This window comes from Tyto alba, unplaced genomic scaffold (assembly GCF_018691265.1).
Source record: "Tyto alba isolate M040663 unplaced genomic scaffold, T.alba_DEE_v4.0 Super-Scaffold_9, whole genome shotgun sequence".
Lineage (NCBI taxonomy): Eukaryota > Metazoa > Chordata > Aves > Strigiformes > Tytonidae > Tyto > Tyto alba.
The window spans coordinates 24,237,306-24,264,476 of record NW_024881330.1 but is presented as its reverse complement, the minus strand read 5'-3'; the positions used below and the strand labels follow the sequence as shown (position 1 = coordinate 24,264,476).

Below are 27,171 nucleotides of genomic sequence, written 5' to 3'. Positions count from 1 at the left end.
AAGAGCAGAGCTCAAGGGGTTGTAGTGAATGAGGCTACATCTGGCTGGTGACCTGTCACTAGCTGTATTCCTCAGGGCTCAATTCTAGGGCCAGCTCTCTTCAGTATTTTCATCAATGATCCGATGCAGAAGTTGAATGCACCATCAGTAAGTTTGCTGATCATACCAAACTAGGAGGTGCCATTGACTCTCTTGAAGGACGAGAGGCCTTGCAGAGAGATCTAGATAGACTGGAGCACTGGGCAATGATTAATGGCATGAAATTTAACAAGTCTAAATGCTGGATTCTGCACCTGGCATGGAGTAACAGTGGGCACAGTATAAACTGGGAGAGGGGTGGCTGGAGAGGAGCCCTGCAGAAAGGGATCTGGGGGTGCCAGTGACAGCAGGATCAACATGAGTCAGCAGTGTGCCCTGGCAGCTGTGAGGGCAAACACCATCCTGGGGTGCCCCAAACACACCGTAACCAGCCGGTCGAGAGAGGTGACTGTCCTGCCGTACACAGCGCTGGTGGGGCCTCACCGAGTGCTGTGGGCAGTTCTGGGCCCCACAATTTAAGAAGGATGTGAGGGTCCTTGAATGCATCCAGAGGAGGGCAACAAAGCGGGTGACAGGGCTGGAAGGCATGTCCTGTGAGGTGTGGCTGAGGACTTCGGGCCTCTGTAGTTTGGAGAGAAGGAGGCTGAGGGGCGACCTTATTGCCCTCTGCAGCTTCCTGAGAAGGGGAGGTGGGAAGAGAGGTGTTGATCTCTTCTCCCTGGTATCCAGTGACAAGACATATGGGAATAGTTCAAAGTTGCATCAGGAGAGGTTCAGACTTGACATCAGGAAGCATTTCTTTAGCGAGAAGGTGGCCAAACAGTGGAACAGGCTTTCTAGAGAGGTGGTCAATGTCCCAAGCCTGCCAGTGTTTAAGAGGCATTTGGACAATGCCCTTAACAACATGCTTTAATTTTTCGTCAGCGCTGAATTGGTCAGGCAGTTGGACTAGATGATTGTCATAGGTCCCTTCCAACTGAAATAGTCTATTCTGTTCTATTCTATTTTTTCCCCCTGCGATGAGCATAGCAGTTAACCCCATTTGGATTTTACAGTGCATTCCATCATTACAAACTTGTATTAAAAGGACATATTTCTGAAGACAGATTACCAGATGTATATATGAAGACATAAGCTATTGATACAAGATAGGAAAAACACTGGTTTATTGGGAAACATAAAAATATTTTTTAAAAAAAAGAAAAAACCACAACAGAAGACAATGTATAGTTGTTCTTTACATCATATAATGCAATTCAGGGGAATAGATGAGGCAGCCACTTCTTGAGCCTACCAATTGTCAGAAGCAATAAAAGACCAAAGTATACAAACATAGATCCAGAGCTCCTCCAATTATTTATTTATTCACAAAATCTTACAAAGCCACAAATAAACTCTTAAAATCCACATTAAAATACTTCCTAATTACGTTTCCTCCCTGCTTTACCCCAAATCACAGGCTCTCTTCATAAGCATGGTTAAAACTCACTATGTCAGTAGCATAGTGCCTGTATCCCTGCAAGTGACTTTCAACTTACAAAGGAAATAGCTAAGTACAGAATCAGCCCATAATACTCTGTCATAGCACACAACTTGCCATCTACTTAATATCCAATACACTCTAGTTCTAACAGTAATTTGATGTTGACATACAAGTAATGCCACTAATAACTACCACACAGAACAATTAAAAGGAACAAAACTATTTAATATTTTAATACTAGGAATATGTTACAGTCAGTGTTGGTAACCTGCTCTGGATGTATGATTCTTATACCATACTATGCCTGATCAAACCATATGGGTATTATGTTTCCTGTTAAAGCAGTTGGTTTATTTTATTATGAGCTTTTAAACACACAGTACCATTCTTCCACCAGCACATCATGCTCTAACTTGTACCTTAGTATAATTTCACAGTTATTATGGTTCTACTTTGTATCTGATTTCCAGTTGTGTCAAGAACCTCATTTAAAATGCCGTGGAACATTTATCTGCTAAGTATTTTTGGCTAGTTCTAATTCTGTATGCAATGTCCCTTTGATGGGTTGGTGCTACCCTCTGAGTATGAGTCATCCATGAAGCATTTTCAAATCATCATCAAAACCACATGCAAGTTACATATTAAAATGAATGTCAGTGATAAAGGTGAACAGCTCTACAGCCCACATAAAAACATTAGCCATGAAGCCCATCCTTAACATAGAAATTTGGAGCAAAGCAGAGAGCAACATATTCAGGTGTTCCACATCTATGAGGAGACCAGCTAATCCATATATTTACATCTAACTGGTTATGGATGCCATGCACAAGGGAGACTTAAGGGTGCATTTATACAGTCTATTACACACTAACTAATCCATGCAGCTGTTGGGACAACTCATCTACAGGTTCTCTGCTGACAGTCATTCTCCTTCCTGAGGGCCCCTCTGAAGGGGTCTGGGTCAGCTGAATTGCTTTAACTGCCTAAGTCCATTCCCAGCTGCTCTTTTTACACTAAGTAATGCATGCACATTAAGCCTGATGCTTCCAGGAAGTATCAGATTACTGCATCTAAACAGTCTGATTAGGTCAAACACACTGGGTAGGTCCACTTTCACGGCAAATAAAGGCAACACGGTATAATCATTCTTCCACCAGAAGCTATGAAGCTCAAACATCACCAATCTTACAATCACATGCCTCTCCTAGTCTTCATTTATGTGAAGACAAGGCTGAACTAACAAGGAGGCTGAGATGGAGAGATGAACAAGTGAGCAGAAGACGAGAGATGACAGTTACTACGATACCCTTCCTACTTGTAATATTTGAAGTATAATTTATGAATTAAAGCAGAAAGCTTCAGATTAAAAAAAAAGAGTTGTTAGGATTGCAGCTCTAGCCTGAAGTCAATGTTATATTTTGGTTCCTGCTATCAGCTACAAACTTCAGTGAGACTACACTCTCCTGAAACTACCTTCTTTGAGTTTCACAGTCAGAGCAATTACATTTCAGGCTTCTTTTTCTGAGCTGATCCTAATGCTCTGTGTGAAGACAGTGCTCTTCAAACAAAATCACAGCATATGTCTTGAGTAAGGTACCAAATCATGACATCTAAATTACTTATGATGACATGGTTTGGTGTAAGACTTTCAATAGTTGTCTCAAACTAATTAAGATAATCCCTTCTTCTCCCTGTATTATAACTAAGGGAACACCTCAATATTACAGTAATGGATGGAATAAGAACTCACTACCATAGCAGAATTAACAGTTTTACTGAAATATAACAACTTAGGCATAGGATCATATGAAGCAAGGGAGGCAGCAAGTGTCATTCTTCTTGCTGAGCACAAGACATGTTGCATGTAAAATCATATGGAAAAATACTCCACAATAAACATAAGGATGACCATTCACTGCACAGGTGATGATCAGTGTTGATATTTTTTCAGATTCGTGTTTTTGACTATGTAACCCCAGCAAAATAACTTTTGTAATGTTTCTTGAATATAATATGTAACAGACCCCATCTTCTCCTTAAATTATCATTTTGTTACTGGATAATTCAAGATAGTGCTAACAAATCAGTCTTCTACCTGTAGTTTGAAAATTACTATAGCCTAGTAGCAACATAAAATTATCTAAAACATATCTAGTAGCTCATATGGAAAACTATTTCAGCAAATCACAGCCATCTCCCATGGTCACATGCTCAACATCAGCACTAATGAGTACACACCGGGATATCAAGTACTGATTAGAACATGGAAGTCAGACTCCTTAGCCCTTATTCTTCACTGCCAAGTTCCACTTTGCTATAAGACATCTATGAAGTACTAAACTGCCTAACCAGATGTTGAGCACAACCTTGGAATTAATTCAGAACAGTATTGAGTCTCTTCAGCACTGTACTAAATACAGATACCATGGGAAAGCAGTTTTTAACTACAACTCAGTAGAACAACAATGTGCATTTGTCATGTCTACACACAGTTGTGATCGACACCAATTTAGTTAGTTTGGTTCTTCTGACAAAGGACTGTAAATAAGGTCAGGAATCTCAATGGAAGTCCTAACCATAAGTCAGTTAAAACAATACAACCACATGCTTTTCAAACAAGAAGCACTTATTTGAGTTATCACTGTTTAAAAACAACTTTACCATTCTATAAAATATATTTGCAAATAGAGCACTTGGCTCACAAACTATGCATCTGTTCACACCATCCCCACTGGCCCCAACAACGTCAGCAAGGGAGACCTTGAAAAATTTGTAGAAGTGAACAAGAGTCAGTGTGGTTGTCATCTTGATCCTGCTAGACAAGGGAAAAGACTCAAGCAGAAACAGATGCATCTGCAGATCACTATCTTCCAGCAGGCCTGCTAACAGCAGCAAAGCAGCAGTGGTTCTATGAACACAGGAGCCACAGAAGAATGAGGACTACTGAGGAGAAACAGGATCTATCTGACAAAGAAGATCAATAGTATCTTTGCCAACAGGCTTGCTAACCTAGTGAGAAGAGCTTTAAACTAGGTTCACCAAGGAACAGAAACCAAAGTCTTCAGGTAAGTGGAAGAACAGAAAATGGGGAAGCACGCATCAGATAGGGTTCCAGAGGAGGCTTTCTCACTCTCTTTGAGAGAAAGTAGGGCTAACAGGGGTATATCTGAAACCCTGTATACAAAAGTATACAGCCTGTGATGCCAACAGGAAGAATTGCCAGACTGCACACAGCTGCAGAGCTACACTGCCACTGGAATTAGAGATACAATGAGATAGCTCACACAACTAGCATGCTGTGAGAGGTGGATACAAGCTCCTACCAAGTGACAAGCTGGAAGGATGGGCAGGGTTAAACGCTACACAAACATGCAACTCTGCTATCGAACACTTAAACTTGTGGAGAGTTTATAGGTCAAAATCAGAAGGGTTGCCCAAAAGGTGGATGCAATCACAGCAGCTGCTGCAAACCACTCAATCGAAAAGGTGAAGTAAATGAAGTCATCCTCAGCACTGGAAGAAGACACTGATCATAAGCCACTGTTCAGAGGGGCAAGGGTGGGATAGGTAGTGTCAACTATCTGTTGGGAGGGCAACACGGTAGGGTACAAAAAAATCCAGGAGCAAGCAGTAATAATTTTTACTGCAGGTGCTGTACAGGCCCATTACAGGAGGCATTCTACTAGACCAGCTACTTGTGAATAGAGCAAGAATCTGCCAGGGATGGCAGAGGCAGCCTTGTCAAGCAACTATGAGATGGTGGGAGCTTAAGTTATGGAGGGAAGTAACAAAAGCAAGTAGCAGAACCAGATTTCCAGATAGCAAAATTCAGCTTGTTAAAGGAACTAGTAAGCAGGATCCCAGAGCATGCTGCCCTAAGGGTCAATGAAACCTTGAAGAACTGGTTAAGCACCAATGGCAACCTCCCCAAAGTATGAAAACAGTCCTTCCTGAAGTGTAAGATAATGAGCAACCACAGCACGAGACCATTGTGAATGAACTAGGTATTCCTGACTGAGCTAAAGTGCAAAACCCAAAGAGCAAGAACAGACTACTAGAGACAAATGAAGAAGTACTGCCTACATACTAAAGAACATAATTAGGAAGACCAAAGCTAGGGTGGGTTTGAAACTGGACAGCAATATAGAATATAGAAAGAAGAGCTTGTATTGGTCCGTATGCAGACAATCTTCTTTGCATTACTCTTTAGTAGGGTTTCTCCGGATCTCAGTTGTCTCTGTCTAGTAGCAGAGTGGAATGAGTTAGGAATTACTCTAGTAAATTGGATAAAACAAGTCCATGGGAGCAGATGAGACACATCCAAAGGTGCCAAGGAGCTGGCTAGTGCCAACTCAAGGCTACTTCTTATCAGCTTTAAAAAAGTTATACCAATCAGAGGATGTCCCTTACTGCACCATCTTCAAAAAGGGCAAGAAGAATGATCTGAGGAATTACAGGCTGGCCAGTTTATCCTCAGTACCCAGGTTATTATGGGGCAAATCCTCTCAGAAGCTAATTTCTAGACACAGAAGTGATAAAAAGGTGACTGGAAACAGCCAGCACAAGTTGACCAGAAGGAAATCATGCCAAATTAACCTGGCCACTTTCCTATGAAGATGATGAGAGAGCTGACAATGTCATTTGGTTTGACTTTACTAAGGCTGTTGACAGTCTCCAATAATTTCTTTTTTGCCAAATCTGGGGAATCATGCTGAAGATGTGGAAGAACTGGCTGGACTGCCAGGCTCAATGGTGTTTCAAAATGTAACTAACAGCCAGCTGTAAGTGATAATTCCTTAGAGGCTGATACTAGAGTGAATTCTCCCAACATCTTCATCAACAACCTAAACGGAGCTAGAATACACCCCCATCACATTTGTGGATGACATGAAAGAAGGAGGAAGCCATGAATACACTAAAAAGCAGGGCTGCCACTCAGAGGGACCTCAACAAGCTGGAGCAATTAGATTGACAACAAACTTGGAAGTTCAACAAAGGCAGAATTCCCAACCTGGGACAGAAGAACCTAATACCATGAACAGCATGGGATGAGAATCAATGGGGCAAGTAGCATTGTTGAAGGGAAGGTTCCAGGGTGGTTTCAGGAGACAAGCTGATCGTGAGTCAGCAGTATAACCTCACAGCAGGGAAGGCTCACCATATATTGGTCTTCATTAGGAAAGCAGAGGCAGCAAGTCAGGTCAAGTAAATATTCCCCTTTATTTAGCACTTGTTATCTGGAACACTATGCCCAGTTTCCAGCTACTTTAAAAGAAATACTGACAAACTGGAGAGTACAGCAGTGGAGGCTAGACCACATGATGGATGAAGATGATCAAGCAAGGTTTGTCGTGTCTGAAGAACAATGTTTAACATTGCATCGAAATAGCCAATCTAAAAGGGGAGATTAAATTAAAAAAAAAAAAAAAAATCCTCACAGAGGCAGACACTTCACAGAGTGTTAAAGGAAAAGGAGAATGGGCAGCAGTCACAAGTTGTCACAAAGGAAGTTTAGTTAGACACAAGAAAAGTTCATTCACAGAGACGCAGAGAGAGACCATTGAATCTCCCCCTTTTTAAGATTTTCAAAGTTAGCTGAACAAGGTTCTGATCAACTTAATCAAACTTCAAAGTTCACCTTCCTTGGAACAGGAGATTCAACTAGATGACTTCTAGAAGTCCGTTCCAAATCAAAATTATAACTTATTTCAAATCCATGGCACTCTGTTCATCTCCTTCCCCACCACCCCTAAAATAAACATCCCATTTCAACAAAGTAACTTTCTTTTACCTGAAGTTTTCGTATATTTCCTCCACTTCCTCACCATAATAATATACAGCAATAAATCCATCCCAACTTTAAACACAGATTCTTTTATTGTAAAATAAAATATATATGGAAGAAGGATATGTTGTTCTGATGTTAATGAAACTTGGCTTAATTTCTTAGACTGAGACAAATTTTATTGCCCAGATTAGAATTTTATATGCAGAGAGGTTGACTCAAACTGGAAAGACATTAACAATTCAGTTAATATTTCTGGCTCTCCAGTGCAAACAATGATGGTGTTCTTCCATCCTTTAATATAAAAGGAATAAGACTTCATAAGTGTTTTGAGATGAGAGGTGTATATGGGGTACCAGAGGACTGACCTGATCAAATATTCATTTAAACAGCTATCTCCAATTGGAACATGTTAGCATAAACTTCTTTATATTCCATGTTAACATGGTCGTTTTATTCTTTCAGCAACTTAAAACTGGCATTACTGAAAATTGTATACAAAAGGATAAAAAAAATCTTTAGGACGTCAAATTTAAAAATGAGTAACTGACTTCAAACCACAGATGCAACTTCTGCCATTCTCCTAAAATCTCCCTGAATTTGCCTTCCGAAATTTGGGGGAGGGTGGAGAGGGAAAGGAGATCTGTTGAATATGCAACTGGACAGTCTTTACATATCAGAAAAAAACCTGAAAATTCTATTCCCCCCCCTCCGCCAACATATTACAGCCTCTCTCAGCTTTTAGCAGTGACCCGACTGCCAACAGAGATCAGTAGCAAACATCATGAAACCCAGAAAATATAGCCATTAGAACTGAAATAGTATTTTATAAGCTCTCTTCCAAGAAGCACATTTCAAAAAAAAGAAAGTCAGTGAATTATAAAATTGCTTAGCACTATAACATTACATGGCTACCAACAGTTTTGAGACTGCCCACAATTCTCTCCAATATTTTATGCACATGTCTTGGGTAATCTAGGTGGAGAACTACAGAAATCATCCAGGAAGCTAATTCTCCTTAGAACTGACCTGTAGATATTCATAGTAGTATCTGACTAGTTAATAACTATTTATTTTAATGGGAAGATGCAGGTCAGATAAAAGTCTGGAGAAAGATAATTCTGTCTTCAGGGCAAGTTTTTTAGTACTCTGCAAATAAACATCAGACCTCAAATTAATTTCTAAAATAATTTCTAAAAATTGAGATAATGCCACCCCAGTGTTTATGTAACAGTCAATCATTCAGAGCCATAATAAGGATTTTGTTAGGCAAGCACTGAATAATCTCTGTCTCACATTGTGGAAGCTAGTATAGACTATCTTGGCTTGTAACACTAGATACGGAATGAGGCAACCAGGACATTTCGGATCAACTTCTTGCCCCCTCTTCCTCAGTCTGACTGTATAGAAAGGTACTTGAAGAGTCTTGGCCTAAAGATCAGTCTGTGAATAGTAACACAGCTGACTAGCCCACTGATTCAATTCACCTCCCAGAAGGCTTACCAACAGAGCAGTATATCCAGGATGGATTTGTCTATTGCCACAACTTCTGGCCACCAAGATCAATTAAACAAGTTAGCCACTGCAGAAGGAACTTCAGTCTTTGTGTATGGACTGACTGGCTACTAATTAATCCATGTGGGCTCAACTGAGGAAGTTATACTGTGATAGATGCTACTTCAACAGAAAACATAAGAGTTATTAGGCCTTAGATAACCAATTTACAGCTGCAAATCACATGTGCAGCAAAGGCTTACAAATTGAAACTATTTTAACAGTGAAATTACTGAGAAACATGACTGCTTAAAACTGAAAAATAACACTCTTAGGAGCGAAGTGCCTTCAGCCCAGATAGGTAACAAAGGTCTGCCCTGGACACCATGGTAGCACATAGAGAAAGCAAAACCAGGACATCTAAACACAGTTTCTAGAGATTCAGATTAAGCTCCAGCAATTCAAATGGATAGTTTAACACATGAAAATAGTAATTAGCTAAGAAAACACGGCAGAACATGATCAATAAGAATACACGAGGCAATGAATATGTAAGTAATAAATTGGTATGTAAAGGAAGTCACAGTTTAGATACAAGACGAAGGACCTGTGGACCCCACAGCACACCACCTGTAAAGTAGTACACTGCTACAGTTGTCACAACACTGTCCCAAATAGGAAGGTTTTGTCTCATAAACCCACTGCATAGCCACTGCACAACATGCTACAGCCAGCTGAATTTGGTCCCTTAAAAAGACAGTCTTAGGATGACTCAGCTAATCACGATCAGTGGATGAGCAAGTGCACCCTAAATTATCAGTAGAGAGGCAGGGTTGCTGATGTCTCGATACTCCCTGATACATTAACAGCACCCAGCAGGACTTTAAGTATTACTTCACATTGTAATTATCTCATTCTACTGCAAACTGCCACTGAAGAAGTGAGTCTCGTTCCTTCTTTTCCTTCCCTTTCCTCACTTCTCATTCCTAATGTCTCTCTTGCATCAGATGAAGCCACTGTGCTGCCACAATAAGTCCTGAGTTAGCTCATGAAGGGGTGGGGAGGCTAGACTAGAGAGGAAAATGTGCCCCCCATCAAGCTTAGCCAAGGTCACCCTGCAGCCACACAATCACTGCATCTGAGGCATGGAGAAGGTAGGAACACATCAGCCAGGTTGAAGAATAACAGCAGAACTGCCCTTTCTAGCAGCAACCCATAGTTTGTCTGTATAAGATGTGTACTTCCCAAATCAGTCTCTGAGAAAAGCAGACAAAACTACACATAGAGCTTTGTTGCCTTGGACTGATGAACACCTCACCTCAGAGGAGCCAAGAGGCATCATGAGCTTCCTCTAGTGCTGCTGATCTGCCTGGCACGCTAGAAGACTCCAGGGCAGAATTCCAGCATAGATTTAACTTCAAAGTAGTGGCTTGGGCCTCTTGGAGAAGAGCCTGCTCCTGTCAAGCTGAAAACCGCTCTAGATGAATACGCTCCCAACAGTTACTAGTAATCTCCTGTACTTTGAATTCTGCTTCCCTCATTTTTGATCTATTAAAGCAAAGCCCAGTGTTGTTCACTTTCTAGACAAAAAAACAAAACTTCTGAAGAAGTAGGGGAGATGCAGATACAGAAAAAGATCAGTAAATTCTTCCAAACAAGCAACAAGGGCAAATGCATAGTAATGTTTCTTCCCCAAATATGAGGGGATATCCACCCTTCCCTATGACTTATTCTGATACGATCGCAGAATCATTTAAGTTGGAAGAGACCTTTAAAATCGAGTCCAAATGATTAACCTAATGACCACTGCATTAAAGTAAGGGTTCTTACTTTAAGTCTCTCTTCCTCAGTTTCTTTTCCTTACACATGGGGAAGCAGGAAATAAGCTTTTCCTTGGCTCAGCCACAGTCTTCATTTGACAATTTAGGAAAATTACAGAACACATAACCTTGTGTGTCTGGGCCTATTCAATAAACATTTTGACAAAATAAGAATCAATTCTCTCCTCAATTTCAAATGAAAATATTTCTTCTTATCTTGTGAAAAGTACAGTGAAACCAATTCTTGCTTCCATAAAAAAAAAACCAAACAAACAAACAAAAAAAAAAGATCACCAACAGAATGCTGAAGTACATTAAGCAGCCTCATTCCAGTAACAGTCACAAACTTTCCATCACACGGTAGTCTGGGTGATCAGCTCACTGTTCCACACAGAGTATTCAAACAAGTCCAAAGCCTCTGCCTAAATCCTCCACAACTTGCAAGATGTAGGCACAAGTGAGAAATTGAGGAGTTTGCTTGGCTGTTTTTGTTATATGCACCAGAACACTCCCTATCCTAAGCCAGAAAAAGTTGTGTCTAGCCTGGCAGCCTGTCTGAATATAAATAGTGATAGTTGTCTGCTTCGCCTTTCCAGAGATATGAAGCACATGGATTTCCTGCTCCAGCCATTAAATACTCATGTTCAGCCACAATAATTTTCTCCTGGTCTTATTCAATTGCCTTTTGAAAATAAACTCTTAGCTTCTATAAGATCTTCTATAACTATACAGTGGACCTCATCATGTGTAGAAAAAAAAATTTTTGCTTTGGATCTACTAACACAAGTGATCTCTTGTTTTGGAATAAACAGGAAGATATAGCCATATTTTACTTTCTTTGTGCTATTCATGGTTTTGAAAACATTCCACCATGTCTCTCCCTCCAGGTACCTCTTCTCAACGCAGAGGTATCCTAATCCATTTAGTATTTCCTTCTAGAGAAGTATTCTTTACTTCTGATCCCTCTTGTCACCTTTCTCTAACTTCCATAGTTGTGTTATGTCCTTGGTACTATTGTAAACTTTGGCAACCACTTCACTTGTTCAATTATTTCTAAACATTAAGCTGAAGTGCTCATAAACCTGTACATAAAGACTTTGCCTCCCCCACCAAGCCAAATGTATCTCTTCACATTTACTTATGCTTATTTGCTCAGTCAGACACTCAATACCACAAAGCCTTTCAAGTCTCTCCCTGGTTTCACTATTAGGAATATAACCTCTCTTATCAATATTTCTAACCACTTTCCCAAGGATAGCACAGACCCATACAGTATTTCCAAAATGACCATTTACTCACACCCTTTTTCATATTTAAACCAATTACCCATTTATGTCAGAACTCCCCATTTACTCCACTACAAGTGTATTTCTTGAAGACCCTCTGGTGTGGAAGTCTGTTCATAAGGCTTTCAGTACAAAGAACATCCAGATCAACTTTACACCAACTAGCACTCTTCGTGTGCTCAACAATTCCTTTATAGAACTCTACTAGCCACATGCTGCATGACTTGCCTTTATAAAAGGTATGTTAACTTTATCTTCATTACATCTATCCATGTATTTGTTGATTATTCTGTTTCTTAGGATAGATTTTATGCTGTGTAATCATATCAAATTTAACCACAAACAGCAGTAGGAAAGTTAATTTATCTGATCATTGGAATGCATTTGCTGAGACTCAAACACCTTCCCTCAAATCTCTAATCTCTATACTATGTCAGTATCCTAATAGATATAAGAGAAACTAGATTGCCCACCTTAATACACTCACATACATATGCACACTTTTTTTTTTAATAAAAAACTCTAGCATTTTCTATCCACGTGCAGACAAGTTTGCTCCTTGTTTTTTCCTAAATCCTGTTTTAAATGGGACTTTTTTTCTAAAATTCTGGACTAGCTTGCACCATTTCTTATTGGAGCTGCTACTCTTTGATATTATACAACTGTAAGGACATCAATTTAAAGGTTGCAGGAACTCCAACAATCTTCCATTGGTTTTGACTTTTCCCTAGACAGTTCAACACTACAGCAGCCCTGATATAAGCCACCTTTTCCAAAGGGGCTCCCCCTAGTCTGAGCATCACCTCCACTTCCTAAATCTAATTCTGTTTTCTGTTACATCCTAATTTCTAAGCCCAAACATTATTTTTATTTCTGCTCCCAGGTATGGTGCAAGGAACGTCTCTGGGTGCATTTAGAAAATGTAAAGAGCTAGCAAGTAGAGGGTCATCTCACAGTACTTGTTGATAAAATTAATATCTTATATTACAGCCCACTACTAAAAGACAGTGGACTCAAAGGAACTACAGATTATCTGACATCTACAAACAAAACATTTTTCAGAGAAGCTGTTTCTTAAGTCGAACTAACAAAGCCTGTTTCCTACAGATTTGCATCCTCCTCTATATTACCACTGTTATAAGCTCATTAAGCCTCTTCCATACAGCCCTCATTTTGGTTCCTTCTCACATTCTGTAATTGGCATCCCCTCCCGTTCTCATTCCTTGAGTAATACCCATTACTTCTCATGCTCCCTAATTACTGAGTGGGAACAAGACAATTCTATGCCCATTTCCAAACCATGCATGTATTAAGTGGCCTGCAGACAGAGTGTGAGGTGAAAAAAGCCACACAGTTCTGCCTTGTACAAAGCAGTAATTTTCAAGGAACTTACAGGATCTTCACATTTCAAAGTGCATTTGCTTCTGCTGATAATCACTTACAGAAGAATGGACAAATAGATAGTCAGAGCAACTGCATGAGCTTGTTTCCTGAGGAATCAAGGCACAGATATGCTCCTTGATATTAGGCAAGATCTTGTCTTGTAACTCTGACTCTTATTCTGGCTTCTAATCTTAATTCACAGTTTCATTATAACAGGCATTACACATTTTTTTGGAAAAAAAAAAAAAAAAAAAAAAAACAAACCACCACAACAACTCACCGTTTTATTACGAAGTCTAATTATGTCCGAAACGGAGCCAGCTCCACAATATTCCATAACAATCCATAGATCTGTGTTCTTAAAATAGCTGCCATAGTACTTGACAACATAGGGACTAGATGGAAAAAAAGGCAGATAGATGAATTTTTAGTATGGGGGTGAGGGGGGAAAATTCATCAAGTGTTGTTAAAAATGACAGTTTGACACACACACGAACACAGCTAAAGAGCAAGTGTAATCAAATACATTTTTAAATTGTGAATAGATTAACCAATGCCTTTTTAGAATAAAGTATGACTGCTTAATAAAATTTTAAAGGCACTACTATATATGTATTACAAGTTTTCAGTCATCTGCAAATATAGGCATAGTTTTCCCGAACATGAATCTTCTGATATAAAGCTTTGGTTTTAACTCTTCTCACAAAGTTACTGGATGTTTCACTTCTTAAAAAGAATGCCTTGTTTTCTTCTCTCACAAGCAAAAAAACATGGGAACTCACCCATGTTTTCCTGGTTTTGCAAGCATGAACTTATTTCAAGTATAGAACTAGATTTCCATATTAAACAGAAACCAGTGTTGGTTTGACCGAGACTTCTGCATTTACAAACGCATTTTCATATTGAAGAGTCTAATGTGAAGAGATGGTACTGTCATAAACAGAACATATTCCTTTGCTACTCATCAGTTTGTCACTTGACATAATGCTTCCTTGGAGGCACTTGCAAAAGAAAGGCAGGAACAGATATGGTAAACATAACAAGGATCACCCTTCAGAAAAGTGATTAATGGTATATTTATGGAAATAAAAGGTTGGAGGATGGGGAATTTTTTGCAGGAACTTAAGCAAAGTTGGTTAGAGTTATATTGCCATCTATCTCCCACAACATCAGGAAAGAAGATACTGAGATGTCAGACAGTGGCTTCTGGTCAGAACAGCTGCATTGTGGGGTGGAATCTAATACTGTTTTGTTTTGGAGCAAGGAACTGTATTTTAGGATCAGCATCTTTGGCAGCAACATTTTTTTCTTAGAAAACTGACATAGAGAGGACCTATTGTTGCCTCCTGCAACATGGTGCTATCTTTATAAAAAACGGGTCAAAACTATCAGCAAACTACTACATTAAAGAGCAACTGCTAATACTATAGGAACTTGCCTTTACAGAAGGCAAGGTGGGTCTAATTCCCTTCCATCTAGTCAAAAAGTCCACCATTTACAAGCACGACATACCGCTCTTGCTCCTTATAAATTCCTGAAGCGAGGAAGGTTACTACTACATCTGAAGAAAAGCCACTGATTTTCGTGACCATCTCTGCCCAGATATACACTATGCTAATATTCTCATCAAAAATTAGGTATTATTACAAATCAGGACAAAATGATCTTTACAAAACATAAAATGCTGTACAATCTCAAAACACAGTTAACATTTGCTTAAACCCTTGTCCCAGTTAACCACATAAGCCAGCCTTTTTCATATCAACTGCTTGTCTTAGAATCTACATTTTTTTGCCTTACAAGAGCTTCAGCACATACAGTGTAGCTAGTTCTAGAAACAGGCATGGAGAAGAAAGAGTAAAATGTTGAGATTTAATCATCTTTTATTTGAGATGCTGCAACAGCTCAGTGCTTTTCTGTAATATCTTTGGAATCATCACATGTGAAAATAAAGTACTAGAAAGTATGTCATCCCTCCCATATCAGTACTGCACAGCACTATCTGCACAAAGGCACACGACACATACAAGCACGTGGTGCAGAGCTGCAGACCAACCCTCTTCTTCAACCACAAAATGGCTGCATCTCGTCCAGTGGAGGAACAGTTTGCGTTCTAAAATTCTGAACTCTTTACACTTGAAAAAGTTACACAATAGTACATGTCTAGTAGATGCTAAATGCAACATGTCATTCAAAGAAAAGCAGGAAACAAAGAACAAGGGCAGAGAACAGGGAGGGCAGGACAGGGAACACGGGAATAAGATGGTGAGTAGGCCCACCTAGCACAAGAATGAAAATGAAAAAAGCACAGTACAGAAAGAAAGGTGAAAAACTGAAAAGGTTCTCAAGTATCACCAGTTTTTTTCTTTGTCAGTATATTTCACAGACATTTGTTTCAACCTTGGTCTAGTAGTTACAGATTTACACACATTACAACCTACATCACTGCTGCCAGTCAGCTCACATGGCTCAAGCCTGTGCAGCAACCCAGGGCTGCTATCCTATCACTGACCCCACAGCAGAACTGAGAATTCAGAAGGCATTGTTTTCCAATTTATTCAATGTCTTCCTTATGTAAGGGGAAAGAAATAAGGCAGGGGAGATAATATACGTTTATTTTGATTCTTCTTGTTGCTGAGCTCTTAATTCTTTAACTCCTCTTCTGTTGCACAGGAAGAGCTGAGGACCTACTCTGAGGATCAAATCTAGTTCCACAGTTAAGCAGAACAAGAAGACTGCTGCTTCCTTTTTCATCTGTACCTGGCCAGACAAAATAGTCTGATAAAGACAAAAAGGATTAAGAGGAGCCTCGCAAAAATCTCAAGGGTCCCAAACCCTTTTAGTATCACCTGAAATAACCTTATCATACATCTTCATGGAATATGGAAAAAAAACCCTAAAACCTTCCTTTTCCTCTCATTTTCCTGTCTACACATTTAACAAGCTTCTAGCGTTCAGAGCAGTCAATGCCAGAAGGGAATGGATTACAAGGTCCAGTGTGATCAAGGTCACAAATACTCAGATCAGGGCTTGCAGGCAGAGGTTCTAAAGAAGTTTGAAGAACAGCTGCATTCTCATGTGCTAAATACAATGTACTCCGAGGTCTCTCTCCTTATATTTAAGGATAAATAATTGAACCTTCTCTCCTCCTTCATGACCAAATAGGCAGAATGCTGTGGAACAAAACATCCAGCAACAAATCTGCATTAATTCAGACTGCATCAAAAGAATTATCTTTAAATCTGTGATTAATACTGCTCATTGTCAAACAAGAGCCAATTTTTCATTTAAAGACAGAACATCAACACCAACACACCACAAAAGCACTAACACAATTGATAAATAACAGACTACTAGCTACATTTCTACAATTCCTATGACTAAAGCAATATTTTAAGGAAGGTTTTGCCAAACTATAGTGCAAAGCCCTCCTGTTTGCACTTAGAGTCACAAACAATACCACTGATCAGACATGAATACAGACTCACCCTAGCAAATCTAACATTGAAGTTACAGCCAAAACCTTAAAAGATTATCTCAAATACACAAATAAAAAGCTGATCATTCAATAAAAGAGAAGAGATGCAAAGTAATTTCTGCATCCTTGTAGACACTTGATGTTAAGGCTTCCATTCCTACAATACAAGCAATCATACGATAGATCATTTGTGAACAAGTGTAAGGTAACAGCCCTTCTTCAGAACTATTATGCAATTGTTCACTCCTTAAAAAGTATATTCCTGCATGAAAAGGCAACCGATAGAATACTGTTTTGGAAGTTAACTGCTAGCCATTAATCCTGTACTAGAAACACCTTTACTGATCTTCTGAAACAGGTAACTCAGAATTCACAAGGCCTAAGACATTTACAGGAAATATTAACCTTCAGGCTTACCAGTGCAAGTAAAGTGAAGCAGGCATGGAGAATTCTAAGCAGGTTCAAGTACTTATTCTTTCAACAGTTTCTGTTATGTACACTATTTGTACTTCCTTCAATCCAAGCTAAGGATAGGATGCAGTCCACAAAGTGGTTAAGTAAATTGTCCAACACAGACTGCTTTAAATTTCCATGTAAAAAAAGGTTGCAGCTGCATATAGTTCAGCTATATTCACAATAACAAATATATTGTCACACAGACTCTTAGAAAGGGAGCAGAATTGACATACCTACCTGTCACATTGTTGCATTATAGAGATTTCTTTAATTATTTCTTGAAGATCTGACTCCACAGGGACCTGTTTAATTGCTACAACTTGTCCAGACTCTTTGTGTATTGCTTTAAACACGCTACCATAAGACCTAAAAGACAGAATTTCTTTTTAAATAAGATAAACTTTCTCATTTCCATTATGCAGAAACTTCAAAAAGTCACAGAAACCATATGTTCATGTAGAATTCAAGGGTTTTCTCAGGCTGCAAAAAATTCAGTTCTATCGGGACCTGAAGAAAGACATACCTCTGAAGAATGAATCTTTGTCAGGATGTAGTGTACCTAACTGCGGTACAGCCACAAGCACCTTTGCTGCCTTAATAAACAAGGGACATCAAAAATGCATCAATATATTTAGTGAAGCATGGAAGCCTACTGACGCATGCATGTGCTTTATTATTAAAAGTCATCTAGAGAAGCATTCCTTAGGACATTTACAGTCACTCTCTCTGTAACTTAATATCCCAACACATGCTTTATATACCATTTCCCTCCAATCCCATCGCCTCATAAATAGCTGCACTTACCCTTCACCAAGTTTCTCCAGAACATCAAAGACTTCTTCAGGCTGCTTAGTTAAACTATCTTCACTTAGCTTTTTCAGTTTGCTAAAAGAAAGACAAAAGTTATTTATTTGTTTGGGGAGGAAAAGACACAGAACTCAAGCAAACTCATACAAGTGAGCAGACAGAAAAAGAGATTATAAAGAAAAACATATTCCAATGAAAATAAAATGCCTAATTAAAGTACAGTAATAAAATTTTAATCAACCATCATATAAGATGGAGGAAGTTATGACAATTTTTGTCATTATCACTTTCCCACTAATGTTTGCTCAATTCAAAGCAGCATGGGACCAATTCACTGCCCAAACCACTTCCTCTGCTAAAGTAGAAACAGCCAAAAAATACAGTAAAACTCACCTTTCATCAAAAAGCAGCCAGCACGCAAACATATGCTCGTTACTGCCTACAGTACACCATGTTGTCATCTAAGAAAGTACAAACCAATCCTTCACACACATGAAGCATCCACTTTCTAAACTATCCAACGCAAACCAGTGAATTACACCAAGTTAAAAGCAGAACCCAGAGTCATCTTGACTCTGGGAGCACATGGTAGCACTTCACCTTCACGGGTAGTTGCAGAACACTGAACTTCCAAGAGTTGTTGGGGCAGTCCCTTTTGTATCTTAGGGACAGGTGCAACAAAACCTCCAATTACATAACACCATCATATTTTGCCCTCCAGCTCGCTCTCACAGTGTCTCAAATCACTCAGTATCTCCCTATAATTTCTCCCAGCTCCTTCAACCCACTCTTACCACTATCCTTTGTCCTTTACAAGCAGTCCCAATCCTTCCCCAGTCTCCAGCATTCCCATCTATCCAGCCCCCCAGGCTCCTGGCAGATCTCAGAACACAACCTGTCTGCAGGCTTGCAGTGGAGCTGACACTGAACATAGCACAGGAGAAATATAACCACACACACACTGTGGTGAGGCCCGGTGGCTACACTATGTAAATCCTTTACATTACAAGTTATAGGGAATTTTGCTGCAAGATTGAAATAACAAATTAACTCTACATGATAGCCAAGGGTACTATTAAAGTAGAAGATGAGCTGAAGAATAGCTGGTGCTGTAGTGTTAGATATAGACAATGTATTCCATATACAAGAGGAGGAGGTAAAAAAAAAAAAAAAAAAAAACCACACACAACTTTGAAACACAGCAGATGACTGAGAACTTACGGAAAATATGTTATCCTGTGACACTTCCCTGGAAATTAATACAAAACAGGGGAAGGGAGTGGAGCACAGACAGAAAATATTGTCAAATCCAGCACTGGAAGAACAGTATTCAAAAGGAACTCCTTCGTATTAGGAGATGTAATTCTGTGATACACAGAACTAATAAAAATTAAAGTGAAATGACTGATGAGGGAATTCCCAAGTCAGAAGACACTTGTGACTACCAACCATCTAAATAAAGATAAAAATTTAAGTAATTATATAAGCACACAGATCATATGCATTGGTGTTAAAGCAAGGTGGGTACAGAAGGGTGCACCCATTTATATCTCAAAGAACTATTTCATGGATGTAGCAATTATATGAATACAAGTGTCATCCACAATCAGCAAGGAAAGGTGCATGAACTGCTGTAGAGACCATGCAGTTTGGTACAGCTGACAGGCAGGAAACTGGAAAGCATGGGTATTTAAGAAAGAATAAAATTCTCCACAGCAAGAGAAATGCACAACTCATGAACACAAAGTAAAACAAGAAAAATCAAATGAGAGCAGCTAAATAAAGTCTGCAGAGGTAGCCTACAAATCAAACACAGAAACTGGTAATTCTGCTTTCTTTTTCAGCTTATCTCTGTTTGTTAAAGACTAGAAAGCAGAAAGATGGAATTTAAATCTTGCAGGGAAGCAAATATTTCATTAGTGAACAAGTGTAAGTTGAAACAAATAAAAAGAGGGGGGAAAAAAAGATTTTGCAGGTAGGTATTAAAGAAACAAACCATTCACTTGGCTGCTTTTATTTCAAATTCTTTTTTTTTTGCCCTCTGATCAGGTTACCTGCAGCCTTAAAGGCAACATTTACAGAATAAGTTTCTGCAACCATCCTCTGTTTGCCACCCATAAAAAGCATGCACAGTATGCTAACAATATCAGCAGAGCCTCAACAAATAAAAGGCATGACCATTAGCTGAGTCTCTCACTTGATCGAAGAGCTGCATAACAGATGATGTACTCAACAGAACAGTGGAGGGACTGAACTTTTTAGTAACTGCAAGAAAAGGGAAAACATACAGTAAGCTCAGCCAAAGTTGTCAACCTGTTCATCAAAAAATAAATGTCTGCTAAAATGAGAAGAGGAAAAAAAAAAATCCATAAGAAAAGGGTTCCAGCAGCACTACTAACACCAAGGCAGGCATTGGGAGTGCTTGAGAAGAGTTAAGGAAACAATCACAAGCAGCCATAAACTGATCAAAACCATAATATATCTATATTTGTAAACGTGAAGAAGACAAGTACAAAACCTGGATAGAAAGTCATTCTGGGTTTTTTGTTCTAGAAAATCATCAGTAGTGACTCTGGGATATTTCAGTAGTCTTCCAGAAGGAAAGACGTTCCTGAAAGTAGGAGGACTAACTAAATTACAATTCTGGGACAAGAGTAGTAGTCAAAGGAATTTTCTTGTTCCAAGCAGGTTTGACTTGCTGCATAACACCCAGTCTCCTAAACAAGAAAAACTGATCCTAGCAAAAAAAATTTCACTTTTATAAATTCAGCTGATAGGAGATGACATCCACACTTAGCATAACCAGAATCTTAAGCATCATTGAGTACGTCAGCAAAACTTCACATAAATAAATGCAGAAAAATCTAGAAACAGTGAGAGACACCCAAGATTACAAATACTATTGTAAAGATCAGAAAAACCTGAACTGGGACCCGAAAGAACAAGGTATTTCCCCACACACACCCCAACATGAAAAAACAAAGTATGAGTTTAGTGACCTACAGACATTACATACAGATTTTACAAAATAAATTGGTGATGTGCTACAGAGGTAGGCATAAAAAAAAAAAAAAACAACACACACAACTGAAAGCTAACAAAGAAAAATAAAGCAAGACTAAAGAATAGAACTCCATCAATTACTGTCATGAGTTATGGAAAACTGGACAGCTGCTCCATGAAATGTAAATATATGTTGTTTATTTTGCAGAAGAGCTAGCACAATCAAATATTTAGAAAGAATGGCTGGGATCAATTATACTGATATATTAAAAGAGAAGCTAGTAAGAGAAATCACTGCAGTCATCAGAAATAGGGATAGCATGTAAAAGCTTTGAGACATTTACACTGCTTTACACCGTTCACACAAGCAGAAACAAGTTTAAGACAGTTTACATTATTGTATTGTGTACTTACACTTAGTTTTCTATGAATAAAACCCAAGCAAACTTACACCTTTGTCCCACCATTTTCAGGTGAAACTTGACAATTTTCATCCCTGTGACCTTAGTTGCCCATTAACACTAACATTAAAAACAGCATATTTCTCACAGAAAGTTCCTATATTAAAAACAAGCTTTTCCCTTCTCAGAAAATTTGAAAAGTTATATTTCAGTGAAAATACAACTGCACGAGTTTAAGGAAAGGACTGGAAAACCTTAATTAACACGCTCCATGCTTCAAGCAGCCTTTTACTTGGTAGCAACGTGCAGGAGATGGGCAAGATTAAAAACTATGTATTTGACAGAATTTCATCTCTAACTACTTGCCTTTTCCCTTGCATGCAGCCTATCCATCTCCTCATGCATGAGTAGGCCAACATATACAAAAAACTGCAACAATAATAATTACAAGAGAGGCAAATTTTTTAACTGATTATTGAAAGACTGAATGTCCTTTTTAGTGAGGGAAAGAAGTATAAAACACATCTGAAACAGTCAGAAATTCAGATGCTTACTGTGTCAACTACTGCACAAATTGTTTAGTATAAAATCAGAACACTAATTTTTTTTTTAAAAGTAAACAGAACTATTTTGAAAAGGGCTCCTCCTCATAAGTCTTTTGTTACTGTTGCAGTACATTGGTCAAAGAAGAAAAGCTAGTCATTTTGACAGCATCCCCATGAAAAGCGACAGTGGCCTAGCCTGTCACTTGGGCATCAGCACTGCTACCTTCTGAAGGGCTGTTTTAAAGATTTACAGGGAAGGTGGAAATAAAAGTGCCCTATACCTGTAAGGGAACACTGGGATTCAGGATATCCATAAAGCTTTGCAGTGTTGATGTGAAATTCTTGCTACCTCTAGATGAATGTCTTGCACTACAGGTATCATGGCAATAGATCCTTGTCAGTAACTGCTCCTGTGGATAACAGGGACCAAAGTAAAGAAGTCTACTGTTCACATCTATTTTGCCAAGTAAACAGTGTGTCCATTCCAAGACACTACTGCATCCAAGGCAGACATCAAAAAATTCAGCCTACAAAAAATAATCTGTACTCCTAGACTTGCAGAAAAAAAGAATGAGCTAGCAGAATAGTTGGGAATACTGAACAAACAGAAAACTGTAAAAAACAATGGATAAAGGGGATACGTAGGCACATTCACGAAAAACTCAGTTCAAACCTTAAGAAAACTTGAGTTAATACCTTATGAAAAACTGAGTTCAAATCTTCCCTCCCACTGAAGAAACAAATCCATTAAATTCTCATCACATTCAAATTTCCAGAAATAAGCTTGAAAAAACATGGAAAGTATAAAAACGTGCCAGAAGGTTTAGAAGTTCTCTCATCAGCTTTCTAGTTCTTCCTGACTGAATCTAAGGATTTAAACAGCTCCTCACTTCCAATTAAGCCAGACACACACCTCCAGTTTGGTAAAAAAGTTAGAGCAAATCCTAGATCTTCCCAAAAAAGTCTTGTAGGTTATGCTTACTTCAAGTTTTATTTTCAATTCTTTGATATCACCAGATCCCAAGCTTTGCACTGGTGCTGCTAACATTGATTACTCCTCAGACCTTGCTATTTTTTCTCCTAACCCCTTGCTGGTGCCTGTCCTACTTCCTTTATTTGAGACATGCAGCACTGTCAGAAACTACAATGGAGGCCTGTCCCTGCCCACTCTATTGCCTGCTAAAACCACTCTGCATAACAACTACAAATTAATCCTTGGCCAAAGTTTTCAAGTAGTTGTTACTGTTACTTCATGTATTATTGGAGGAGAAAACAGCAGAAGTTCAAGACTCCATTCTTCTCAAGTCCCGTCATCCTGCAGGAAACTGTTTTGAATAATTTTAAAGGTTTTAAGTGTAGAATGTAAGTGTTTTGAAGTAGAATGTAAAAATGGATTTATTATCTTCTACCACCAATTTATATGTGTAGTCCCTAGATTCTTCATTAACAGAAAGCACAAGTGAAATACTTGGAGCTCTAAGACAGTAAGTATGTGCAAACTGTGTAACTACATTCTGTATGCCACACAACTACATTCCATGTAGTATATAACTACATCCAAGAAAGGATTGTTCCAGTTTAAATATACCCATAAAATTAAAGCAAAGTTACTTTGTGCACTAAGAAGTCAAATGCTAAATGCTCAAAAAAAGAAACAACCACACATTAATACAACCAGATAGCTTATATATTTCAGAAAACACATGTACTGTGGGAATACTCTTGATTTTTGCCTCTTCCCACTCCCTAATTTGCAAATGCAACTATGCAACCCCCACCCCCACAAGCATCCCCCCACCAGCAGAACACAAGGGCACTTTCTAATGTGGAAAGACAAGAACAACTACTCGTGTCGGTTGCTTCCGCAGACCTGAACTACCAAGTGCAAAGACCCCCAGGCCACAAAGGACTTTTCTCGGCGATGAAGTTTCCCTCATTTCACGTTAAGATGCTTCTCCTGTAACTCAATCAGCCCCTCAGGGTTTGCTTCCACCTGGACGCTTACCCAGGACGGTTATTTCGGGGACAAGCCCCCCCCTCCCCAGGGTGCCTGAAGACCTTCCCCAACACAACACAACTCCTCGGGCCGCCAGGCAGGTCTCAGCCCCCGTCGTTGTCCCGCCGCCTCCCTCACAGCCCCCCCAGGGCCGGAGCCCCCCGAAGCCGGCGGGGGGGGGGGGGGGGGGGGGGGGGGGCGGCCCGAGGCCTACCCCTGGCCGTGCCGCCGCGCTCGCTTCCGGGAGGGGAAGGGGCCGCCAGGGAGGGTCGTTACCTCTTGGGCGCTGCCTGCTCCATGCCGCTGCTGGGCCCCCGGCCCCGCCGTCCAGAGGGGGGCTCCCGGCCGAGCCCCTAGGCACCGGCCGGCTCGGCAGCCACTAAACTCCTCGCAACTTTCGTGCGAACTCGCTGGCCCTTTAAAACGGGGCTCGCGCCCTCCCTCGGCCGCCACCGCTCCCGACCTTCTCTCAGGCAGCCGCCACTACCGCTACCTACCCGGCTGCCGGCAGAAGCCCGCCCCCCCGCGCCTCTCAGTGGTTACAACCGGCGCTACCGCAGGCGCTGATTGGGTGACGCGGAAGTCGCTCAGAGCGGCGGGAGGGTCGAGGCCCCACCCTAGCACGGGACTGGAGGGCGGCATCACGCCGGCGGGAGGGGAAGAACATGGAGGCGGAGGCGGTGGCGGCGGCGGCGGGGCTGAGGCGTCGCGCTCCCGGCATGCCCCGCGCGGCAGTGGCCCGCGGGGCGCGCCGGGAGGTGTAGTCCCCCCCCGGGGAACCTGCCCTACTCGTGCCTGCGGGAGGGGCGGCCGGGGGCGGCTGGCCGGGCCAGGCACACCGGGAGGCGGAGAAGCAGAGACCCGGGGGCACCGCCGGGGCGAAGGGCAGCCGTCCGTGCCCCCACACGCTCATCTCATACCGCGGCTCTTGGAGCTGGGCCTTCGGGCAAGGGCAGGCCCGGGGCAGAGCCGCGGCCTGAGGCGGGGGCTGAGGGCGGCTCTTTCCCCGCCGCCGCCTCGGGGCTGTCTGCGCCAGCCAAGGGGCTGCATCCAGCCTCTCTATGAAAAGTTGACTCCTTTCATGGATACCTGGCTCCAGAGCACAACAGAGGGGAAGTCTGAAGTTAGCCACGGCAGGACGTGGGAGCTGCTCCCCACATCTGGCTCGAGTGGCACAGTAGAGCTTTGAGTTGAAAAACACTGGCACTTGGTGCTTAACTTTTTAGTGCCAAAGCATACAAGTTACCCTGCAAAGCCATAGGAAGCTGTCACGTAATTATTCAAGAAGCAGATTTTAGGCCACCAAGTACCATGTGACAGTTACCTGGTGTTTCTCCACTTTACAACTTGGGACTTTCTGCTGTTTATGTAGCAATTTAAGATACTAGCTGACAAAGCGTCCAAGTAGATCTAGCCAAGTCAATACAAAAGATCTTAAATGTTCAAGCCAATTTCTGTATCCTTTCCTTAAAGTAGGTTTATTTGCCTAACTAATACAAGTTCAAGATAGTAAAACACGGGCAAGATCCATAAAAACACTGAGATGCCCAAGTTCCACTTTAAGCTGATTTTATATGTACAACAGCACTCCCCCTCCCCCCCCAAAAAAAAAAAAAAAAAAAGAATAAGCTCCACACTCCATACCTAATTTCACCTCTTTGATGTGCATTAGCAAAGGAATTTTGAATGACTGAAGTCCTACTGTTGTGCAAGTCCTCTACTTTGGCTGAGTCAATCCAATCCAGTTGACTCACTGTGGTCGGGCTAAATGCACAATGGCAATATTGAATGAACCCATAAAACAAATCACACACCACCATATGACCTTTTAGGTTTCTTTGTTTTTCTGAGTCATGGAAAAACTGCAATAGAACATCTTCCTTTGCACAACAGATTAACTCAGAGCTCTTCCAAGTATCATCCCACAAGCCGGAGTGGTTTACCAGCAGTACTGCCAGATGTGTCCATACCATAGACAACTGTTTGTAGGAGATGCCAAAAAAAACCACCCGGGAGAAGGAGCCAGCAGATGCCTCAGATGCTGTGCAGTATGAGTGTATTAGAAAGCAGAGGGGGAGGAACCCCGCAAGACTTCCCATCTCCCAATTCTAGGACAAGTGAGGTCAGGCAAGTAGAAGATGCCATGTGGCTAGTGTCCAGCTTCATTTTACAGGGTATTTGGCTATACCCACTGACCAACTATTATTTACATTTGACCATTTTCACCTAATGGAGGGAAGCCTGCCATCCGTTTGGCTGTGTTACTCCTGGAATGCACAGGCTGTCTCCACATCCTTTAATACAAATCTTGAAGGCAATATTTTGTTCAGGTTATTTCAGAAAAGACAGTTTTTTTCCATCTTCTCCTCTCAAGTCAAAGCTGCAACAAACTATACATTCAAACAAGGAAAAGGAGTCTTGAAAAAAATATTGGTACTATGTTATAGTAGTAACAGCAAAACGAAGAAAGGGAGCCAAGAAGTGCTCCCTCTCCCCATTCACACATATATTTCTTTCTCTGGAAAAAGTTAGGCTAAACAGTCTAATCTGCTACTCTTCCCTCCCCCTTTAACAACAGTTGACAAGCACAAGTCTAAAGAAAATTCGTCCAAGAATAGCAGATTTAGATATTTGCTCTCTTCGTTCAAAATGATTTAATACCACAATTCTTACTCCCAGAAAATACCCTGACAACTTGATAACTGAGGAAGAAGGGGGCAGGAGTGTCCTCCATCTATGCCACTGAAGAAGGAAAAGTATAAAAAAAACCAAGATGCCTGAAACAGAAAAAGTTAGGTAACCTGGTTTATAACCTAGAGAGGCAGATGTTGCCAAAAAATATGGAATAATTCCATGCCTTTCTCACAGAAGTTTCAGTTGGGCCTTATTCAACTGCCAAAATACTTTCTAAGTACATATATGCTGAAACTAAAATATCAATAAGAAGATAACATATATACCATAATATTTTTCAGGATCACTTTATTCATCTCTTATAATTTCAAATGGTATTTTTAGTCGATGATATTGGAATAAATAACACCATCTCACCGTTCCCCTGCAACATGAATTTGGGAACCGTGCTGTGAAATGTAACACTGATTTGGTATTCATTACAATACTGTACCTAGCCACCAGCAAAGAAAGAACTTTGAAAGGGAAAACAGACTCCCTCAGTTCTACTACCTCATTCAG

General features: G+C 40.4%; 1 protein-coding gene across 2 annotated transcripts in view; it reads right to left on the bottom strand.

Annotated features, from left to right (window-relative positions):
• The window catches only part of STK3 (serine/threonine kinase 3), a 134,431-nt gene extending 109,882 nt beyond the window's left edge, over nt 1-24,549 (bottom strand). Inside the window, exons 1-4 of one of the 2 annotated variants that reach the window (XM_042786077.1) lie at nt 24,253-24,549; nt 18,029-18,109; nt 17,462-17,590; nt 13,571-13,685 (exon numbers count right to left, since the gene is read on the bottom strand). In XM_042786077.1, the coding sequence (XP_042642011.1) occupies nt 13,571-13,685; nt 17,462-17,590; nt 18,029-18,109; nt 24,253-24,275 (348 nt within the window). In that variant the 5' untranslated portion in view covers nt 24,276-24,549. The remainder of the gene's footprint in view (nt 1-13,570; nt 13,686-17,461; nt 17,591-18,028; nt 18,110-24,252) is intronic. The other variant, XM_042786076.1, reaches the window with a different exon arrangement.
• Nucleotides 24,550-27,171: the final 2,622 nt, after the last annotated feature.